Below are 20,061 nucleotides of genomic sequence, written 5' to 3' on the forward strand. Positions count from 1 at the left end.
TTTTTTTTTATACTTTGTGGTAATATATCTTAAATGCAAAATGTATTCTCATCTCGCGTGATAACATAATAATGCCTCGTGTGTGCTTCCGTAATGCGTGATAGCAATATGATAATGCACACGATCTTGCACACGTGATGTGATAATCATGTGTGTGTGAAGCTGGCACATCATTTGGTGGAAAATCACTAAACATTGACAGTTCTGAGTTTATTTTCAATAGTTCTACAGTTCCTGATAGATAAAACAAATAGTTCTGGCCTTTAAAGCGAAAAAAACGCATAGGACAAAGTGAGGTGCCAGGTTCACGCAGCACCTCACTTTGTCCTACGACATTTTCCAGACCGAATTCTTGTAGGATTTTAAAAGATCTATAGTTCTAGATGAGTTCTAGAAAGAGTTACAGCGTTTAACATAGTTTTTTTATTTTTTTTTTATTTTTTTTTTATAAAACATTAATGTTATAATATTATAAAATAGAGTTCCGTGTACAAAAAAATATTTTTCCTACAGTTCTAAAGATATTGAAGCGCGTTCCGAAGAGTTCCGGGCGATTCCGATATTAATTAATTAACAAAAAATTAATAACACCCGAAAAAGTCGATTTTCCGCACATATAGGTGAGGTGCTGGACTTTTTCGAAGAGTTCTGTGTACGAAAAAATATTTTTCCTACAGTTCTAAACATATTGAAGCGCGTTCCGAAGAGTTCCGGGCGATTCCGATATTAGTTAATTAACAAAAAATTAATAACACCCGAAAAAGTCGATTTTCCGCACATATAGGTGAGGTGCTGGACTTTTTCGAAGAGTTCTGTGTACGAAAAAATATTTTTCCTACAGTTCTAAACATATTGAAGCGCGTTCCGAAGAGTTCCGGGCGATTCCGATATTAGTTAATTAACAAAAAATTAATAACACCCGAAAAAGTCGATTTTCCGCACATATAGGTGAGGTGCTGGACTTTTTCGAAGAGTTCTGTGTACGAAAAAATATTTTTTCTACAGTTCTCAACATATTGAAGCGCGTGCCGAAGAGTTCCGGGCGATTCCGATATTAGTTAATTAACAAAAAATTAATAAATCCCGAAAAAGCCGATTTTCCGCACATATAGGTGAGGTGCTGGACTTTTTCGAAGAGTTCTGTGTACGAAAAAATATTTTTCCTACAGTTCTCAACATATTAAAGCGCGTGCCGAAGAGTTCCGGCGATTCCGATATTAGTTAATTAACAAAAAATTAATAACTCCCGAAAAAGTCAATTTTCCGCACATATAGGTGAGGTGCTGGACTTTTTCGAAGAGTTCTGTGTACGAAAAAATATTTTTTCTACAGTTCTCAACATATTGAAGCGCGTGCCGAAGAGTTCCGGGCGATTCCGATATTAGTTAATTAACAAAAAATTAATAACTCCCGAAAAAGTCGATTTTCCGCACATATAGGTGAGGTGCTGGACTTTTTCGAAGAGTTCTGTGTACGAAAAAATATTTTTCCTACAGTTCTCAACATATTAAAGCGCGTGCCGAAGAGTTCCGGGCGATTCCGATATTAGTTAATTAACAAAAAATTAATAACTCCCGAAAAAGCTCGATTTTCCGCACATATAGGTGAGGTGCTGGACTTTTTCGAAGAGTTCTGTGTACGAAAAAATATTTTTCCTACAGTTCTCAACATACTAAAGCGCGTGCCGAAGAGTTCCGGGCGATTCCGATATTAGTTAATTAACAAAAAATTAATAACTCCCGAAAAAGTCAATTTTCCGCACATATAGGTGAGGTGCTGGACTTTTTCGAAGAGTTCTGTGTACGAAAAAATATTTTTCCTACAGTTCTCAACATACTAAAGCGCGTGCCGAAGAGTTCCGGGCGATTCCGATATTAGTTAATTAACAAAAAATTAATAACTCTCGAAAAAGCTGATTTTCCGCACATATAGGTGAGGTGCTGGACTTTTTCGAAGAGTTCTGTGTACGAAAAAATATTTTTTCTACAGTTCTCAACATATTGAAGCGCGTGCCGAAGAGTTCCGGGCGATTCCGATATTAGTTAATTAACAAAAAATTAATAACTCCTGAAAAAGCCGATTTTTCGCACATATAGGTGAGGTGCTGGACTTTTTCGAAGAGTTCTGTGTACGAAAAAATATTTTTTCTACAGTTCTCAACATATTGAAGCGCGTGCCGAAGAGTTCCGGGCGATTCCGATATTAGTTAATTAACAAAAAATTAATAACACCCGAAAAAGCTGATTTTCCGCACATATAGGTGAGGTGCTGGACTTTTTCGAAGAGTTCTGTGTACGAAAAAATATTTTTCCTACAGTTCTAAACATATTGAAGCGCGTTCCGAAGAGTTCCGGGCGATTCCGGTATTAGTTAATTAACAAAAAATTAATAACACCCGAAAAAGTCGATTTTCCGCACATATAGGTGAGGTGCTGGACTTTTTCGAAGAGTTCTGTGTACGAAAAAATATTTTTTCTACAGTTCTCAACATATTGAAGCGCGTGCCGAAGAGTTCCGGGCGATTCCGATATTAGTTAATTAACAAAAAATTAATAACTCCCGAAAAAGCCGATTTTCCGCACATATAGGTGAGGTGCTGGACTTTTTCGAAGAGTTCTGTGTACGAAAAAATATTTTTCCTACAGTTCTCAACATATTAAAGCGCGTGCCGAAGAGTTCCGGGCGATTCCGATATTAGTTAATTAACAAAAAATTAATAACTCCCGAAAAAGTCGATTTTCCGCACATATAGGTGAGGTGCTGGACTTTTTCGAAGAGTTCTGTGTACGAAAAAATATTTTTTCTACAGTTCTCAACATATTGAAGCGCGTGCCGAAGAGTTCCGGGCGATTCCGATATTAGTTAATTAACAAAAAATTAATAACTCTCGAAAAAGCTGATTTTCCGCGCATGTAGGTGAGGTGCTGGACTTTTTCGAAGAGTTCTGTGTACGAAAAAATATTTTTTCTACAGTTCTCAACATATTGAAGCGCGTGACGAAGAGTTCCGGGCGATTCCGATATTAGTTAATTAACAAAAAATTAATAACTCTCGAAAAAGTCGATTTTCCGCACATATAGGTGAGGTGCTGGACTTTTTCGAAGAGTTCTGTGTACGAAAAAATATTTTTCCTACAGTTCTCAACATGTTAAAGCGCGTTCCGAAGAGTTCCGGGCGATTGCATAATTTATTAGTTAATAATAAATTGTTAACTCCCGCCAAACACGTATTTTGTCATATATGGTTGAGACGCTAGTCTTTATTCGAGAGTTCCGTGTACAAAAAAATATTTTTCCAATAGTTCTTAACGTAACAAAGCGCCTTCCGAAGAGTTCCGGTCGAGTGCATAATTTATTAGTTAATAATAAATTGTTAACTCCCGCCAAACACGTTTTTTGTCATATATGGGTGAGACGCTGGTCTTTATTCGAGAGTTCCGTGTACAAAAAAATATTTTTCCAATAGTTCTTAACGTAACAAAGCGCCTTCCGAAGAGTTCCGGTCGATTGCATAATTTATTAGTTAATAATAAGTTGTTAACTCCCGCCAAACACGTATTTTGTCATATATGGTTGAGACGCTAGTCTTTATTCGAGAGTTCCGTGTACAAAAAAATATTTTTCCAATAGTTCTTAACGTAACAAAGCGCCTTCCGAAGAGTTCCGGTCGAGTGCATAATTTATTAGTTAATAATAAATTGTTAACTCCCGCCAAACACGTATTTTGTCATATATGGGTGAGACGCTGGTCTTTATTCGAGAGTTCTGTGTACAAAAAAATATTTTTCCAATAGTTCTTAACGTAACAAAGCGCCTTCCGAAGAGTTCCGGTCGATTGCATAATTTATTAGTTAATAATATTTATTAGTTAATAATAAATTATGCAATCGACCGGAACTCTTCGGAAGGCGCTTTGTTACGTTAAGAACTATTGGAAAAATATTTTTTTGTACACGGAACTCTCGAATAAAGACCAGCGTCTCACCCATATATGACAAAATACGTGTTTGGCGGGAGTTAACAATTTATTATTAACTAATAAATTATGCACTCGACCGGAACTCTTCGGAAGGCGCTTTGTTACGTTAAGAACTATTGGAAAAATATTTTTTTGTACACGGAACTCTCGAATAAAGACTAGCGTCTCAACCATATATGACAAAATACGTGTTTGGCGGGAGTTAACAATTTATTATTAACTAATAAATTATGCACTCGACCGGAACTCTTCGGAAGGCGCTTTGTTACGTTAAGAACTATTGGAAAAATATTTTTTTGTACACGGAACTCTCGAATAAAGACCAGCGTCTCAACCATATATGACAAAATACGTGTTTGGCGGGAGTTAACAATTTATTATTAACTAATAAATGATGCAATCGCCCGGAACTCTTCGGCACGCGCTTCAATATGTTGAGAACTGTAGAAAAAATATTTTTTCGTACACAGAACTCTTCGAAAAAGTCCAGCACCTCACCTATATGTGCGAAAAATCGGCTTTTTCAGGAGTTATTAATTTTTTGTTAATTAACTAATATCGGAATCGCCCGGAACTCTTCGGCACGCGCTTCAATATGTTGAGAACTGTAGAAAAAATATTTTTTCGTACACAGAACTCTTCGAAAAAGTCCAGCACCTCACCTATATGTGCGGAAAATCGAGCTTTTTCGAGAGTTATTAATTTTTTGTTAATTAACTAATATCGGAATCGCCCGGAACTCTTCGGCACGCGCTTTAATATGTTGAGAACTGTAGGAAAAATATTTTTTCGTACACAGAACTCTTCGAAAAAGTCCAGCACCTCACCTATATGTGCGGAAAATCGACTTTTTCGGGAGTTATTAATTTTTTGTTAATTAACTAATATCGGAATCGCCCGGAACTCTTCGGCACGCGCTTCAATATGTTGAGAACTGTAGAAAAAATATTTTTTCGTACACAGAACTCTTCGAAAAAGTCCAGCACCTCACCTATATGTGCGGAAAATCGACTTTTTCGGGTGTTATTAATTTTTTGTTAATTAACTAATATCGGAATCGCCCGGAACTCTTCGGCACGCGCTTCAATATGTTGAGAACTGTAGGAAAAATATTTTTTCGTACACAGAACTCTTCGAAAAAGTCCAGCACCTCACCTATATGTGCGGAAAATCGGCTTTTTCGGGATGTTATTAATTTTTTGTTAATTAACTAATATCGGAATCGCCCGGAACTCTTCGGCACGCGCTTCAATATGTTGAGAACTGTAGGAAAAATATTTTTTCGTACACAGAACTCTTCGAAAAAGTCCAGCACCTCACCTATATGTGCGGAAAATCGACTTTTTCTGGTGTTATTAATTTTTTGTTAATTAACTAATATCGGAATCGCCCGGAACTCTTCGGAACGCGCTTCAATATCTTTAGAACTGTAGGAAAAATATTTTTTTGTACACGGAACTCTATTTTATAATATTATAACATTAATGTTTTATAAAAAAAAAATAAAAAAAAATAAAAAAACTATGTTAAACGCTGGAACTCTTTCTAGAACTCATCTAGAACTATAGATCTTTTAAAATCCTACAAGAATTCGGTCTGGAAAATGTCGTAGGACAAAGTGAGGTGCTGCGTGAACCTGGCACCTCACTTTGTCCTATGCGTTTTTTTCGCTTTAAAGGCCAGAACTATTTGTTTTATCTATCAGGAACTGTAGAACTATTGAAAATAAACTCAGAACTGTCAATGTTTAGTGATTTTCCACCAAATGATGTGCCAGCTTCACACACACGATAATCATGCATGAGGACTACATGAAACCGCACGAAATGTTATCTGGCATATGTTAAAATATATATAATCATATATAATTATATATATAAAAATTTTTTTTTGACAAACTAAATACAGTTACTAGGCAATCACATAAACTATAATTCCCAAGCAGAACAACGATGAGTTACAATAACGTCAAAATGATATCAAAGTGAATCGTAATTGATCAAAAAATTACTTTTAACAATCATTTTGCAGTCACTTTAATGTCATTTTGACGCCATGATGACTTTCTGTTCTGTTTGGGTTAATCCAAACGCCTACCTATTTTATAACATTCTGGTGTTAAGATATTTTGATATCTCTCTGCCAAGCACCCGGCGTTCGTTGCGATGCTTTACCGGTACGAGTTTATTAATGATTTATGATGGATTTAATCCTAATAATACATTTATATGATGTAAACAGATTGGTTATATTTTTTGTCGAGTTTATAGTTACGAGCGTATCGCGTAGTTGCATACGTAATTGAGCGTTGCGTCGTTACATCGCGTTACCTCCTCTAATATTTGTTAATAAATATCAAAATGTATTATCATAATATGTATATTACAATATTAGATTACATAATATTAGATTACAAAGCAAAATGAAAAAGCAACAATTGTAATTTGTCAAATAAAATCATATCATATATTTCTTAATAGAGTAAAATATTTACAATAAATTAACCAGCTTTAAACATTTTTTGGAAGTCCACGTGCTTTTGCCTCTTTAAACATTCCTACGAGAGAATCCAGAGTCTCTTCTCCAGTAGGAATAATTTGATCAGGCGGTAATAAGAAGCCGTAATATCCTTGATCACGCAATTCGTAGGTGTAAGACAAGGGTAAACCATAAGTGCCTTTGATATAATCGCAAGTGCTCCCGGAAGCTATATCTAAAAAAAAATTTAACAAGAATATTAATTTTTTAAAAATCACGTTTCACAAAGTTGAAAAATTTTAAACATATATTGCATATCTCAAACAGTCTACACAAGTTTTTGTGTTAACTCTAACTCCCCACACATATTTTTGTTACCTACCTCCCCACCTATGAGTTTGTGGAAATCTGTAACTTTAACACGCTATTATATCTTTTGAACAAAAACTATATTTTTTAACTGGTAATACATGAAATATATATCTTAGAATCTGATAAAAACGCTCCTGATTTTGTATAACAGATTCTTATAGCGCGAAACACATTTCTTGCGTTATAGGAGGTCTTACTGTATAATTAAAAAAAAATAAAGGGGTATTCAAAACGCCGTAAACTTACAAGTTATCTACGCAAGTATGCTTTTTAAACTTTCGTGCATTTTCACATTGAGAATAATGAAAAAAATATGCCCACAGGCTTATCGTACCTATGAATAATTAAAACTGTTTTTTAACTTTAATCCCAGCTTTCAAATTATATCATAAAAAAGTATAGCAATCTAAAAATTTTATATTGTACCCAGATCTAGGGAGTTAGGGTTACTTTAACACAATATAAATATGTTAGACAGTAGCACAATTATCATATAAAAAGTTAATAGAAAAAAGGTAATACTTTGACACAATTTTAAAAAAATTGAAGAAGTATATTTCAGTAAAACGAACATTTATAATATGTCGATACATCTTATTCATTTGTTTTAGAATTTATACAAGATCAGTTGTAATTCTTGTGTCAAAATTTTACCATAAGAAATAACTTAATGACTGTAAGATTCACTCTGTGTGTGTATATACATGTATACACATAGGGTAAATCTTACAGTTAAAGAGAAGTAAAATACAGTAAAAAAATAAAATATATATTGTAAATTAAAATTTCTTTGCACTTACAGATCGTCTCAGCAATATTTCCGGTTTCATATGAAGTTCCGTATCTCTGTTTGAGAGCGTTAATCGCTGCCGTACCGATAGCCAACTAAAAATAATAAAGATTATATATAAATTTTAACATTAAAAAAAATATATAATTAATATTTAAAAAACAATGATTAAAAGGACAATGAAAGTCAACGCGGCTCTTCAGAGCATACTTAGTATAACTAACAATTGTTATAAGACATTTTTACTTTTGAGCATATCTAAACTTTTTCAAGGTACACTTTTAACTTTTAATTACACATACTTCTTCATTATTCTTAAACTTGAGTGTATTGTCACACGAAGGTACATACACTTGAGTGTTTTTTTGTTATTTAACTTTTTATTCGGTTATACACACTTTGAGCTATACAAAATTAAAACAATAACATGGAATTTTATTAATATGGTTTTTTAAGCAAAATTTTTATATCGAAATATTTCTTGGATAAATCGTTTGTCATTCTAGAGTGCAGTGTCTAGAAACATTAGAGACATCATCTTTAAAATCTTTTAAATTCGAAGAATCTGATTGAGACATACAATTAGTCCAACAATAGTGATGTACAAAAAAAATTGTAAAAAAATGTTTTATTAATTTCTAAAATATTTCTTTTTTCGAAAAATCTTTTCATTTTGCTTTAGAATGTTACAGTTTTTCTTACCATTTCCTCGTAGTTGTCAAGGTGATCCGGCGTATGTCCGTATGGGAACATCAATAGCTGCGAAAAACTGTGGAATGATATGTATGCATAAAACTTGTCGGCAATAGTTTCGATGTATTCGGACGCGCTCTTCGTCTCTATGTCGGAGAACGGCGCACTTCCGGCATAAGTTTCAGAGCATGGATTACTGCTGGCACCTCCAGCTGAAAACATCAAATTACAACAATGTTAATAAATTTTTTTTTTAATAAAAAATTCTTTGAAATTTTTAGAATAACCTAAACTTTTAATAACACTTTATTCCAACTCTGTTAGAAAAGTTTTAATAAAATTATTATAAAATATCGATAAACTTGACGTTTTATTAAACTTGATAAAATTTCAATACATTCACCCTATACCTGATAATTTTTCAGACTGATTTTTTCATGGAAAGGCAAATAAAACTAACAAAGTACGAATCAGCTGTTAGCCGAAATAATTAATATGAAGTCTTGTATTTAACATATATAAATTTTATTATTATTGGATTAATAATTTGCGAGTTCTTGTTTTGTTTTCTAAGTTTTTGTATGTAGTTATATTTTCGCTATTAAAAAAGAAGCGTATGTCAAGAAAAAAATTTTAATAACAATTGTAATTGGTGATAAAACATGATGTTTTATGTATGACTTGTAAACAAAAATACAGTTATTTGCATGAGTAAATCGAGGCAAAACGAAATCATTTGTGTTTTTATTTGCGAATTGTACATGAAACACTATGTTTTTTTAATAGTTACAAATGCACATTGCATTTGTATGCATAATGCAATGTGCATTTGTAACTATTAAAGCAAAGGTTCGAAGAAAAAGAGTAATGTTAATTTTAAGTTCAGTATAATTAAATGAAAAAATAGGTTAAGTGTACGTATATATGGGATAAATTGGATTAAAAAAATTTGTTCAAACAATTGTAATCCTTTGAGGAACAAATAATTTTATTTTATTCATTGTTTTCGTCTTTTAGCTATTAGTTTTAGGACCAAAATTTCAGTATTCACGACCAAAATTTTTTGTTGTTGATTAAAAAGAAAAGAATCTAGCAAACAGAAATGAATTGAAGTGAATAAAAATGAATTTATTATGACATTTTCAAATTCGCACTTTAGATTTTTCGAATCCGTTTGAATCCAAAAATAATATGAATTCAAAATAATGAATAGCGCATTTTATATTTCAATCTATTTAAATCCAAAAACACTCGGAATATCTAAACCGCAAACTCGAATAAATTAAAATAAATTGTAATTTTCAATTTATTTGAATTAATTTTTGTTTAATGAAAATAAATCTATAGATTTTAAATTTTAATAAAGTTCAATTTAGCTAATATGCAATAGCATAATATTTTAATAAGATTGGAATAAAAATGTAATAAAATTTTGACAAAAAATTAATACTACGTAATACCATTTAATAAAAAAATAAGGAAATTTTTTTTTAATAAAATAAATCTTATAAATAGTCCATAGCAATAAATTAACATTTTTTTGAAATTATAATAAATTTTTATGAAATTGCAACGAAAAGACCCAACTACATTATTGACGAATTAACGACATTTTATTATATGAATTTTTGATGAAATTATAATGAAAAATCGCAAATACTCTGTAATGGCAAATTAATGATAATTTATTGGAACTAATAAATTTTTGATGAAATTTTAAAATCTCACTAGTCACAATGTTCCAAAATGAACATAAAATTCAACAAAATATTATCAAAATTTCATCAAAATTTTATTAAAATTTTTCCACCGAGACAGCTATTTGAAAGAGAGAGAGAGAGAGGGGGGGGGGAGAGCAAGAGAGAAGAAGAAAGAATTTTCGCTGTTCACTATATAAATCTGGATACTTACTGTTCCATTTGTAGCCCCAGTTCCTGTTAGGATCGCTGCCACGGCAAAAGATACCGTATGGTTTACGCGTCTTTCTCCACAATCGGTCCTGGAAATGAGACATGACACACAGATAAAATTAATTTTTTATGAATTAAAAGATCACGTATAATATTATGAAACAGAGAACTTACCGTAGTATGCGTGTACGCGTAACCGTCAGGATTAAATGATGGGAAGATGTACCAATCGTGTCTGTCAGCTAGCTCTCTGACGTCCGGGTCGTTACTGGTCAGCAATTGATTCAAGATATACATGACAGTTGCCGGCGAGATCCATTCTCTGGCGTGAATGCCACCCTCGATAAAGATTCCAGGATTGTTAGCTTTAAAGGAAACCTTTACGCCTTTGATCTGGCGGTTTTCATATGTTCTACCGGCTATGACAACCTCCACTTTGTCGGGATATTCCTCAGCCAGGTCGTCTAGTTTCTGATAGATCTCCTCGATAGTGTGATAACTACTATCGAATTCTTTTGACCGGCGCTGAGGAGTTGTTCCGTCAATTAATTTCTGAACGTCGTTAATATGAAGCTGGTACGGTATACCGATCTGAGCCATCCTCTCGTAGAATTCAGGCAACTTGTGCGGAGCGACCATTAGATCTGCTTGTTTATTCACCATACTCGGTGATTTCCAGAAAGAGAACTGTAAAGAATGTTTAATTTTGCATAATAATCTTTAAGTTTAATTTTGAAGTTAAAAAAATGTTATAAGAATTATTTGTTTATTTTTTATTTTCAATATTTTGTAAATAACTTTACAGTTTTACAGAATATTTAACAATTAAAAATTTCTGGAATTAATTCTAAGGGGGCCTATTCTTAACGATGTCGTTAATAATATCGGTGTGCATCTGTTACATGATATAAAAAAACCTAATACAAAGATATCGTAACGATACCATTAAGGCTATAGCATAAGGCTATAGCATAGGCCTTTAAGTTTCGATTTTGTGTATAAATTTTGTGAAACTGATTTTGCATGAATTTCGAGTAACAAAGCAAGTATCGAATGCAATATTAAAGCGTACTTTAAGTAAGAATAAAGTTCTGTAAAGACATTCTCTATTTATATTTGCAAAACGTATCTATAACTTAAAAAGAATTTACTCACTCCATCATAAGCATTTTCCAATTCCTGCAGAATTTCGAGTTGTGTTTCTGTGGTGGGAATCAGCTTGAAGACCTTGTAATTGTTGTAAAGAGCTTTCTGGGCTGTCGTCAGGCCCACGATCGCGCACAGCACTATTATCTTCCACATAATGGCTCTGTATAAAACTAAACATTTCCCATAATTTTAATGCGTGAAATTAATTTTTATTGATCGTTAATCAATACAATTATCGCAAATACTATTTTCGGTTAGACAGTATAAAACTTTTTACAGAAAAATAGTCGACGACCATTGTCATCGACTAGACAGTCGATTCAATTCAAGAATAGTCTTTCTCGTAGAGATCAGCTTACCCTTTGCTAAATAAGAACGTTTGTGTTTATGATTAAGCTACTGTTTCGTCCATTGTATTTAAACACTGGATGCACACGGCACCAACAATCAACATATATCTAGAACATTTTAAGAAAAAATCATGCTGATCAATCAAGCGAAGATTATATTGGGTTTTACCGTTGGATTAATTTGAAAAGAATCGCGTTATCACGTTGATCCGTGTTGATTAATAGGTATCGAAACAACGTGTCATAATTAGTTATCTAGCAGCTTTATCTGATGTATAAACTGATTGTATATTTATATTCACATGTGCTTTTCTATAATTTAGATTCTAAAGTTATATTTACTAGAAAATATTGTTATACGTTAATTGCTATATAATATGTAAATGTAATGCTTTTATATTTATGTAATAATGGCAGTCATATTCTTGGTTTGCTGAGTTAAATCTTAGAGTATTTATATTATAAAATTTTTTACAGTAGATAAAAATTTATTATAAATACATAATAAAATATATCGTAACACGAGTTAAAATTTTTCGAATTTTGTTTTATGTATGTGCGGATTACGTCCTAAATACATCGGCCTTTTGTTAAAGGAAATGATATAGGAATTAAATTTAAATTAAAACTTTCTTGTTATATTTTGATTCGCAAATTTTGAAACATCCTGTATATATTCATAAGTTTTATTGGAGTTAATATAGAAGAAGTTAATTTATTTATATTAAAATCATATGTTACCAAAATATTTAATTACAAGAAGAATAACGTTGATTTAGAAAAAGTAATATGATTTTATGTAGTCTTACAAGTATAAGAAAATTATTCAGTAAGCATAAAATCATTACTTTACAATGATATTTGATGACATAATATTTTTAAATTAGTCGTCTTTTATCTTTAACGTTATATACAATATAGATACGAACAAACAATGACTTCAAAATATTTCAACACTGTTTTAAAAACAATTAAATACCAAATAATTCTTTTCAATGTTTATACAATATTATTTTAGAACATTTAAAACGTTATATACCATTAACATTTCTAAATGTTACTTTAATATTTCTTGCTTATTGGGTAAATAATATAAGAAATAAAAACTGCTTTCAACGGTAACCCAATTAATGTTTGCAAAATAGATGAAATAAAGCAATAATCAAATCAATATACTAAATAATCACTAAATTCTTTTTTATTTGCAAGAATGTATAAATTAAAGGTGTAAATTAAAGTAACTTATTTTCTGACAAATAATTTTTGCTTCGTTTTTTCTAAAAATGATACCTTCTTTTGATAAATAAATACTTGAATTTACATTTTACTTTCTTTATTATTTATTTAACATAATTTTTTAATTTTTTTTTTGCCACTAATTAACTGTACTTTGCGTATCTTTTTACATTTTATTATGCAGTTATCATACATACATTTATATCCTTATCTTGTTCAGTATTATCGATTCTTCATTGTCTTATCATACGGTCTTCTACGTCGATTAATTATTGCGTGACTGTCATTTTTAATCACGGTTTCTCAATGAAGTTTAATCTCTAGATAACTAATTGGAACGATAAGATAATCTCATCTAATTACACTTGTCGACAAAAAAATTTAGTCAAGTAACTTTAATCCAAATAGATGTTTCTTATGATTGTTGGCATGTTGCATCCAAATCCGTATATAAAAAGTGAAAATGTTCTATCATGTCAGGTTTTTAAAAAAAAAAATGAGATTTTCTTTAAATCAACGTTATTTTTTGGAACTAAATATTTTATAATATACTAACAAATATATTTTAAACATAAGCAAATTAACTTATCAACATAAAACTGTAATTGATTGCTCAAAGAAAATAAAAAAGGAGAAATGCAGAGATTTTCTTTTCAATCTTTTGAAACATCAATTCAGTTTACATAAAAGAAATTTTTGCGACAGGTGTGTGGAAAGTAAAAATTGTCAGTAAAAATTGCATTCAACAAATCACAGAATATAATTGTAAAATTACGTTAAAATAACATATGTTACCTAACAAACCAATATAAACGTAATCTAGATTATTGGGGTACAAAATACACATTTTATATAACAATAATACATTATATCAGACTGACAAAATTAAAACGCAAGAATAGAAGGCTTAAAAAATAATTTTACATATTTATTTTATTTTATTTTTTTAGCAATATAATATAAAATCTACATTGCATATACATAGAAAAAATAATGACCTACTATGAATTATCAAGAAGTGAATCAAGAAGTGAATTAATACATTTAAATCGAGAAAATAGTTAACTGCTCGAAAATGAATATTAGTGCTCAATACTAATAATAACCGAGGTAATATATTTCGCAACAAATTCTTTACAGTTTTTGGGACAAAGGGAATCGTAATGCTTACATTATTAAATTAATTAGCAATTTAATTTCATATTACATTTCTAGTTCTATTTATTAGTTGCGTTTTAAACGACAAACATACGACGCAGTTGAGAGGAACTTATAAATATACAATATATAAATTTATCTAAGAAATTATTGAGCACTAATTGTAAAATCCGCTTTTGATAAATTTTCTAGATTTAAATGTGTTGTATAAATGTTATATCAAAATATTGAATAATATTTCTGAATGTTGAATCGCAATGTCTGCAAGACAGTCAATAGTTATTAATTAAACAAACGTTTTTGAAATTTAATTTAATGTTTGTATGCTGTATGGTTCAACATGTATGTCAGAATGGAAAAAGTTGATTTTTTTTTAAACTAAATTAAATAATAAAATTAATGACCTATAAAGTTAATTTCATTATATTTAAAAGTTACTTGAATGGAAAATTAACTCCATTCAATGATGTATCAAATTAGCTTTAATTAACTTTAAATTAAAAGAAAATTAGAATGTAATTCTTTTTAAAATTAATTAAAAATTAATTTTAAAAAACGTTTTTTAAACAATGTTACAATTTTAAGATTAAATTACTCAAAATAACAAGACAAATACAATACAGATTGAAAAGGTATCTTTTCAACTTTATTATTTAACTTTTACTTTTAATTAATTACTATTCAACACCGATTTTTACCTGTTTATGCAACGATGATTCATGCGATGCGATGACTATATTAACTTCCTAGGTTGCGTTTTGTGAAATGTGCTCCAACGATTCACTTTTCAGCTTTTATATACATATACGCGCCAGTTTTTTTTTTAAATCATAGCACACCCGGAGTAATGGAATATATATGGGCGTTTAATTGTATGAGAAATGAATTATTCGTGAACCGCTAACACTACCGCATACATGATGTTCTAAATTTATTATTTGCCTTGATAACATGCGGGTTCTTATCAGACACGGATACTGTATGTGCTTAAGAATTAGCGAAAACTCGATCAAGGATTAAACAGTTCGACCTGGTTTCTCATGATATAGGACAATCACAAATACTGATGTAGGTCTCCTAAAATTAAAAATAAAATGACATCCTTCCCTTCTCTATTTTTCGGAAACTAAACATTGCATTAGATTAATCTTAAAAAATCTTTTTAGAAAAAATATACGCTAATTAGTAAATTTGTACGTAAAAATTATTTAAAAGTATATGCATTATTAAATGAAAAATTAACTGTTCAAAAATAGATCTGAAATCAGTCTAATTAACGAAATATTATCTACTGGACAAACTGAAATCTTAAAATATTACAGTTTTATTTACTTACATTTAATCAATAGAATCCATTTTATTCTTTTCTACTTATTTTTCTGATTTATGAATATTTCACTCAAATACGTATAAAACGGACTTAAAATCGAAATAAAACGAAAACTTGATGTTCAGATTAAATTTAATGACATCGAAAGATTACTCTGTATATATATCGTTTATTATAAATAGATAAGAAAGAAATATCAATATCTTATTAATGTGTGTATGTGTGTTTTGTTAAAATTTTATCGTATGAATATATTTAAAAATTATAAATCAGAAAATCATTACAACACGATATATACAATCGCAATTCATTATAAGAAAGGTCAATAATGAGCATTTAATTAGATGTAAATATTGTAAAGGAGAAGAAGGTAATATGGCACTCATTTTTATTTTATTGAATAATTTTGTTTATAATCAATATTTTATATTGAAACTACAACGATTCTATTCGTCAAAGTGTTGTTTAATAGATTCTAAACTTAAAGTAATGAAATATTTATTACTTAGGACGTGATTCATAAAAATGTGATGCATTGCATAATCGGTAGGAAAAAAGGTGCTGGTAATATGGCTAGCCTAAAAATAATTTTTAAAAATTGGTTTTATTTTAAAAACACAGTATTTTGTTAAAAAGTATATATTTTTAATTTTCCATTGTTCAGAATTTTTCTGATTTAAAATTTTTCTGCGTTTAAAGATTTTAAAGATATCATTAGAAATATCATTTTATCCCTGTTTAACATTAAACAACAAACATAAAATAATATCCCTGATGTTTTTGAACACTACCCTTTAGAATAACAATCGATTTATGGAAGAAATATCTATTTCAATATGAAAATTTTGTTTAAAAAACCATATTAACAAACTTTTATATTATTGTTTAATTTTGAACAACTCGAAGTCTATACAGACAAATAAAGAGTTAAATAACAAAAAAATACTTGTGTACATACAATCGTGTGATAATACGCTTAAGTTTAAAAACAATGAAATAGTATGTGCAATTAAATGTTAAAATACTTTGAAAAAGTTTAGAAGTGCTCAAAAGTAAAAATATCTTGTAACAATTGTTACTAATTGTGTAGCTTCACTAAAAAACGGCAAGTTAATAATTGATCAATTGAATAATTCCATAAACAATTGTTAGAATTTGTCACCTAATAACGAAGATAATGGGGGGGGGGGGGTCCACAGTAGCCATAATAACCTCTTCTTCTTTAAGCATAATTTTAAATTTTTACAGATAATAATGTAAGAATAATATTGATTAAGATAAACGTTTAAGACATATAAGACTTTCTTCAGCATTTTATGCAATACATCTATATATTAAACTAAACTAAAACATGTATGTACTTATATATAAAATTAAAAGACATAACAAATATTTGAGTTCACATGAGATTTTTGACCATGGTCAAGATGTTTCATAATTACAGTTGCGGTGATGTAGTTAGTCTAATTATAAATTGTTGCTATTAGTTCACGTCCAAAATTTATTCTTGTCAATAAGCTTGAAAATTGATACGTCATTATCTTTACGTGTAGAGATAATGTTGATATTTATTTATATTAGCGGTTACAGTTCCGATAATTTTGACCTTGATAGATGTTAGAGGTCAAGGGTACTGAATAATTTATCTTTATAAATTAATCGGCGGTCTCGTATAATTTTGAAGATATACTTATATAAAATTTATTTTCGAAATTTTATTATTTTTGTTATATGACACCTTGTATATGTATACTATTCCACATGGGTTTACAACTTGTGAAGCAAGGTTCACCCCCCCCTCCACACTATTTACAGAGAGAAATGAGGTCTAGGATTGTTCTATTCCATATAGGTTGTTGTTTTTTCATGCGAAGCGACGTTTACTACTCCCTCCACCGCTACTTAAAAAGCGAAATAAAACTGACGGTAAAAGTTTACATTAGAGGAGCAGCTTCTGACGACCTTGACCTTGACATATGTTATCAATGGGAAGGTACTAAGTGACATACGAAAAGTTTTAAGTAATGCTCACTTTTTATTAAAAAAATATCATTACAGAAAGAAAAAACAGTTTTTCTTACTCATTTCAGAAAATATTCATTTTACGAAAAAATGTGTCAAACAAAAAATGAAGTTCATAATAAGCTCTGTAAAAAAGGTCATATACATATTTTACCTAATTTCAATACTTTAGTCGTTATTGTAGAAAAACTGTTTTGCGTCAAAAACCCATACGGAGAACGCGTGGGCGGGGTTCTGTGTACAAAAAAATATTTTTTCTACAGTTCTCAACATACTAAAGCGCCTTCCGAAGAGTTGCGGTCGATTCCGATATTAGTTAATCAACAAAAAATTAATAACTTCCGAAAAAGCCAATTCTCCGCATATATAGATGAGATGCTGGTCTTTTTCGAAGAGTCCTGTGTACGAAAAAATATTTTTCCTACAGTTCTCAACATATTAAAGCGCCTTCCAAAGAGTTGCGGTCGATTCCGATGTTAGTCAATCAACAAAAAATTAATAACTTCCGAAAAAAGCCAATATTCCGCATATATAGGTGAGATGCTGGTCTTTTTCGAAGAGTTCTGTGTACGAAAAAATATTTTTCCTACAGTTCTCAACATATTAAAGAGCCTTCCGAAGAGTTGCATTTGATTCCGATATTAGTTGATCAACAAAAAATTAATAACTTCCGAAAAAGCCGATTTTCCGCAGCTATAGGTGCAATGCTGGTTTCTTTCGAAGAGTTCTGTGTACAAAAAAATATTTTTCCTGTAGTTTAGAACGTAATCAAGGTCCTTCTAAAAAATTCCGTTCGATTCAATTGTTTATTAATTAAAAAAAAATATCTTCCGTGAAAGTCGTATATTCCTATATTTTAAAAATTCTAAAAATATAACAAGAAAAATTAAAAAACAAAAATCCTCAAAAAATTAAAAAAAGAAAATGGAACCATAATCTCGTCACGTCCACGTCATTGATTCCGGGTTACGCTGAGAACGAGAAAAGCCAGTGTAACAGTACATTTGCCAATATACATATAACAAAATAAATAAATGCGGCTATATCAGGAAATAAAAATTATTTAACAAATAATTAATGTTGCCGAACTCTATGAAACATTGTTAAAAAAGTTAGACCTACAGGAAAAATATTTTTTTATGCACAGAACTCTAAACAACCGATCAGCGTCTCATCCATATACGCGAATATACGTCTTTCGCGAAAGATAACAATTTTTTTCTAATTAATAAATAATTGAATCGACCGGAACTCTTTGGAAGGCGTTTAAATACGTTCAGAACTGGAGGAAAAATATTTTTTTGTACACACAACTCTATTATGTAATATTATAAAATCAATATTTTATAATAATTTTTTTTTAATTAAATAAACTATGTTAAACGCTAGAACTCTTTCTAGAACTCATCTAGAACTATAGATCTTTGACAGTCTTATAAGAACTGTGTCTGAAGTTTACCGAGACAAAATTTTCATTATATTTTCTAAAACATTAAAATATGATTTGTCTAATAATTTTGTGTATCTTTTATAAGATTAATGCTTTACTTTTTTTGTTCTTAATATATATCATTTTAGAAATTAGTCTTTTCTTTTTTTTGGGGGTTTATTAGTTTCCTTATCTAATAATTAACGCATTATCTCAATTAAAATGATGCTTAAACCGTAATATGTGCTCAATGACAACAGATTATTAGAGGTCAACAGATTGCTTATCTGAACCTAATTTAATGTTGTTCTTAAGATTCCTCAGTAAGGGGGTCATACTAAAATATTGACGTCATAAACGAGAAATCACATGTAAAAGTTTCTTGCGTATTAATCTTATTTACCATTTATAAATAAAACAGTTTTAGATAAAATAAAATAACAAGATCACTGTAAAATACTTGTAAAAAATGGACCTTTTTCCCTGTAACAGTCAATAAATAATCGTAAAAAAAGTTTGGAATAAAAATTAAAAATTAAAAAATCGAAAAGCAATATTAAAAACAAAAACTATGAACTAAAAAAGATTGCTTTAATCATTTTATTATAACAAATAATTATTAAATTAAATAAATAAAACTATAAACTAAAGCAAATACAAATACTTGACATTTCAAATTTTATTTATATCTTTAGCTCATTATGTACTAATTAAAGAATTTACACTTTATTTAATGAAATACTTTTTACTTTTATATTCAACAATAAATTATACTTAATAATAGATATATTATATCAACGTTATATCAATCAATGTATCAACATCGCTATACACAGAGCACAGTCATAAAGCTTGAGGTCGACGGACACGCAACGCCTCTCTTTATTAGTGCAAACGACTCCACCCTGGCGATCAACTCGGCGACCGAACATTCATCCGCGTATTAGTCATACAACACGATAATTCAATATAAGTTGATTAAATAATTACAATTACTATTTATTATTGCCTTACGGAATAAAAACACACTACCTTAAGGCTCCTGGCACCTCAGCCGAGAACTCTGCGTTGACGATAGCGACATTCCGTCATAGACAAAATTACTTCTAATAGACGTGAAACGTGACAGATTGACGATGAAATGTTGTCGTGCATGTCATTTTGTT

General features: G+C 30.1%; 2 protein-coding genes across 2 annotated transcripts in view; one reads left to right on the top strand and one right to left on the bottom strand.

Annotated features, from left to right (window-relative positions):
• Positions 1-20,061, top strand: part of LOC105196179 (LHFPL tetraspan subfamily member 2a protein) — a 110,315-nt gene that overhangs the window by 15,468 nt on the left and 74,786 nt on the right. The gene's annotated exons all lie outside the window — the stretch shown is intronic.
• LOC105196175 (zinc carboxypeptidase) lies at positions 6,416-11,868 on the bottom strand. The gene is made up of 7 exons (XM_011161959.3): positions 11,730-11,868; positions 11,377-11,540; positions 10,396-10,908; positions 10,223-10,310; positions 8,321-8,523; positions 7,629-7,713; positions 6,416-6,691 (listed from the first exon to the last, which is right to left on the bottom strand). The coding sequence occupies exons 2-7, from the start codon at positions 11,521-11,523 to the stop codon at positions 6,489-6,491; spliced, it is 1,239 nt and encodes a 412-aa protein (XP_011160261.1). The 5' UTR covers positions 11,524-11,540; positions 11,730-11,868; the 3' UTR covers positions 6,416-6,488.

Source organism: Solenopsis invicta, chromosome 9 (genome assembly GCF_016802725.1).
Source record: "Solenopsis invicta isolate M01_SB chromosome 9, UNIL_Sinv_3.0, whole genome shotgun sequence".
In the NCBI taxonomy this organism is placed as follows: Eukaryota; Metazoa; Arthropoda; class Insecta; order Hymenoptera; family Formicidae; genus Solenopsis; species Solenopsis invicta.

What these genes read in the sequence shown, in the direction of transcription:
- LOC105196175 (XM_011161959.3), bottom strand. Translation starts at nt 11,523, where the DNA reads ATGTGGAAGATAATAGTGCTGTGCGCGATCGTGGGCCTGACGACAGCC. An exon ending in TGGAAAATGCTTATGATGGA is followed by an intron (nt 10,909 to 11,376) that starts GTGAGTAAATTC and finishes CATTCTTTACAG; the next exon opens with TTCTCTTTCTGGAAATCACC. An exon ending in AAATATTGCTGAGACGATCT is followed by an intron (nt 6,692 to 7,628) that starts GTAAGTGCAAAG and finishes ATTTTTTTTTAG; the next exon opens with ATATAGCTTCCGGGAGCACT.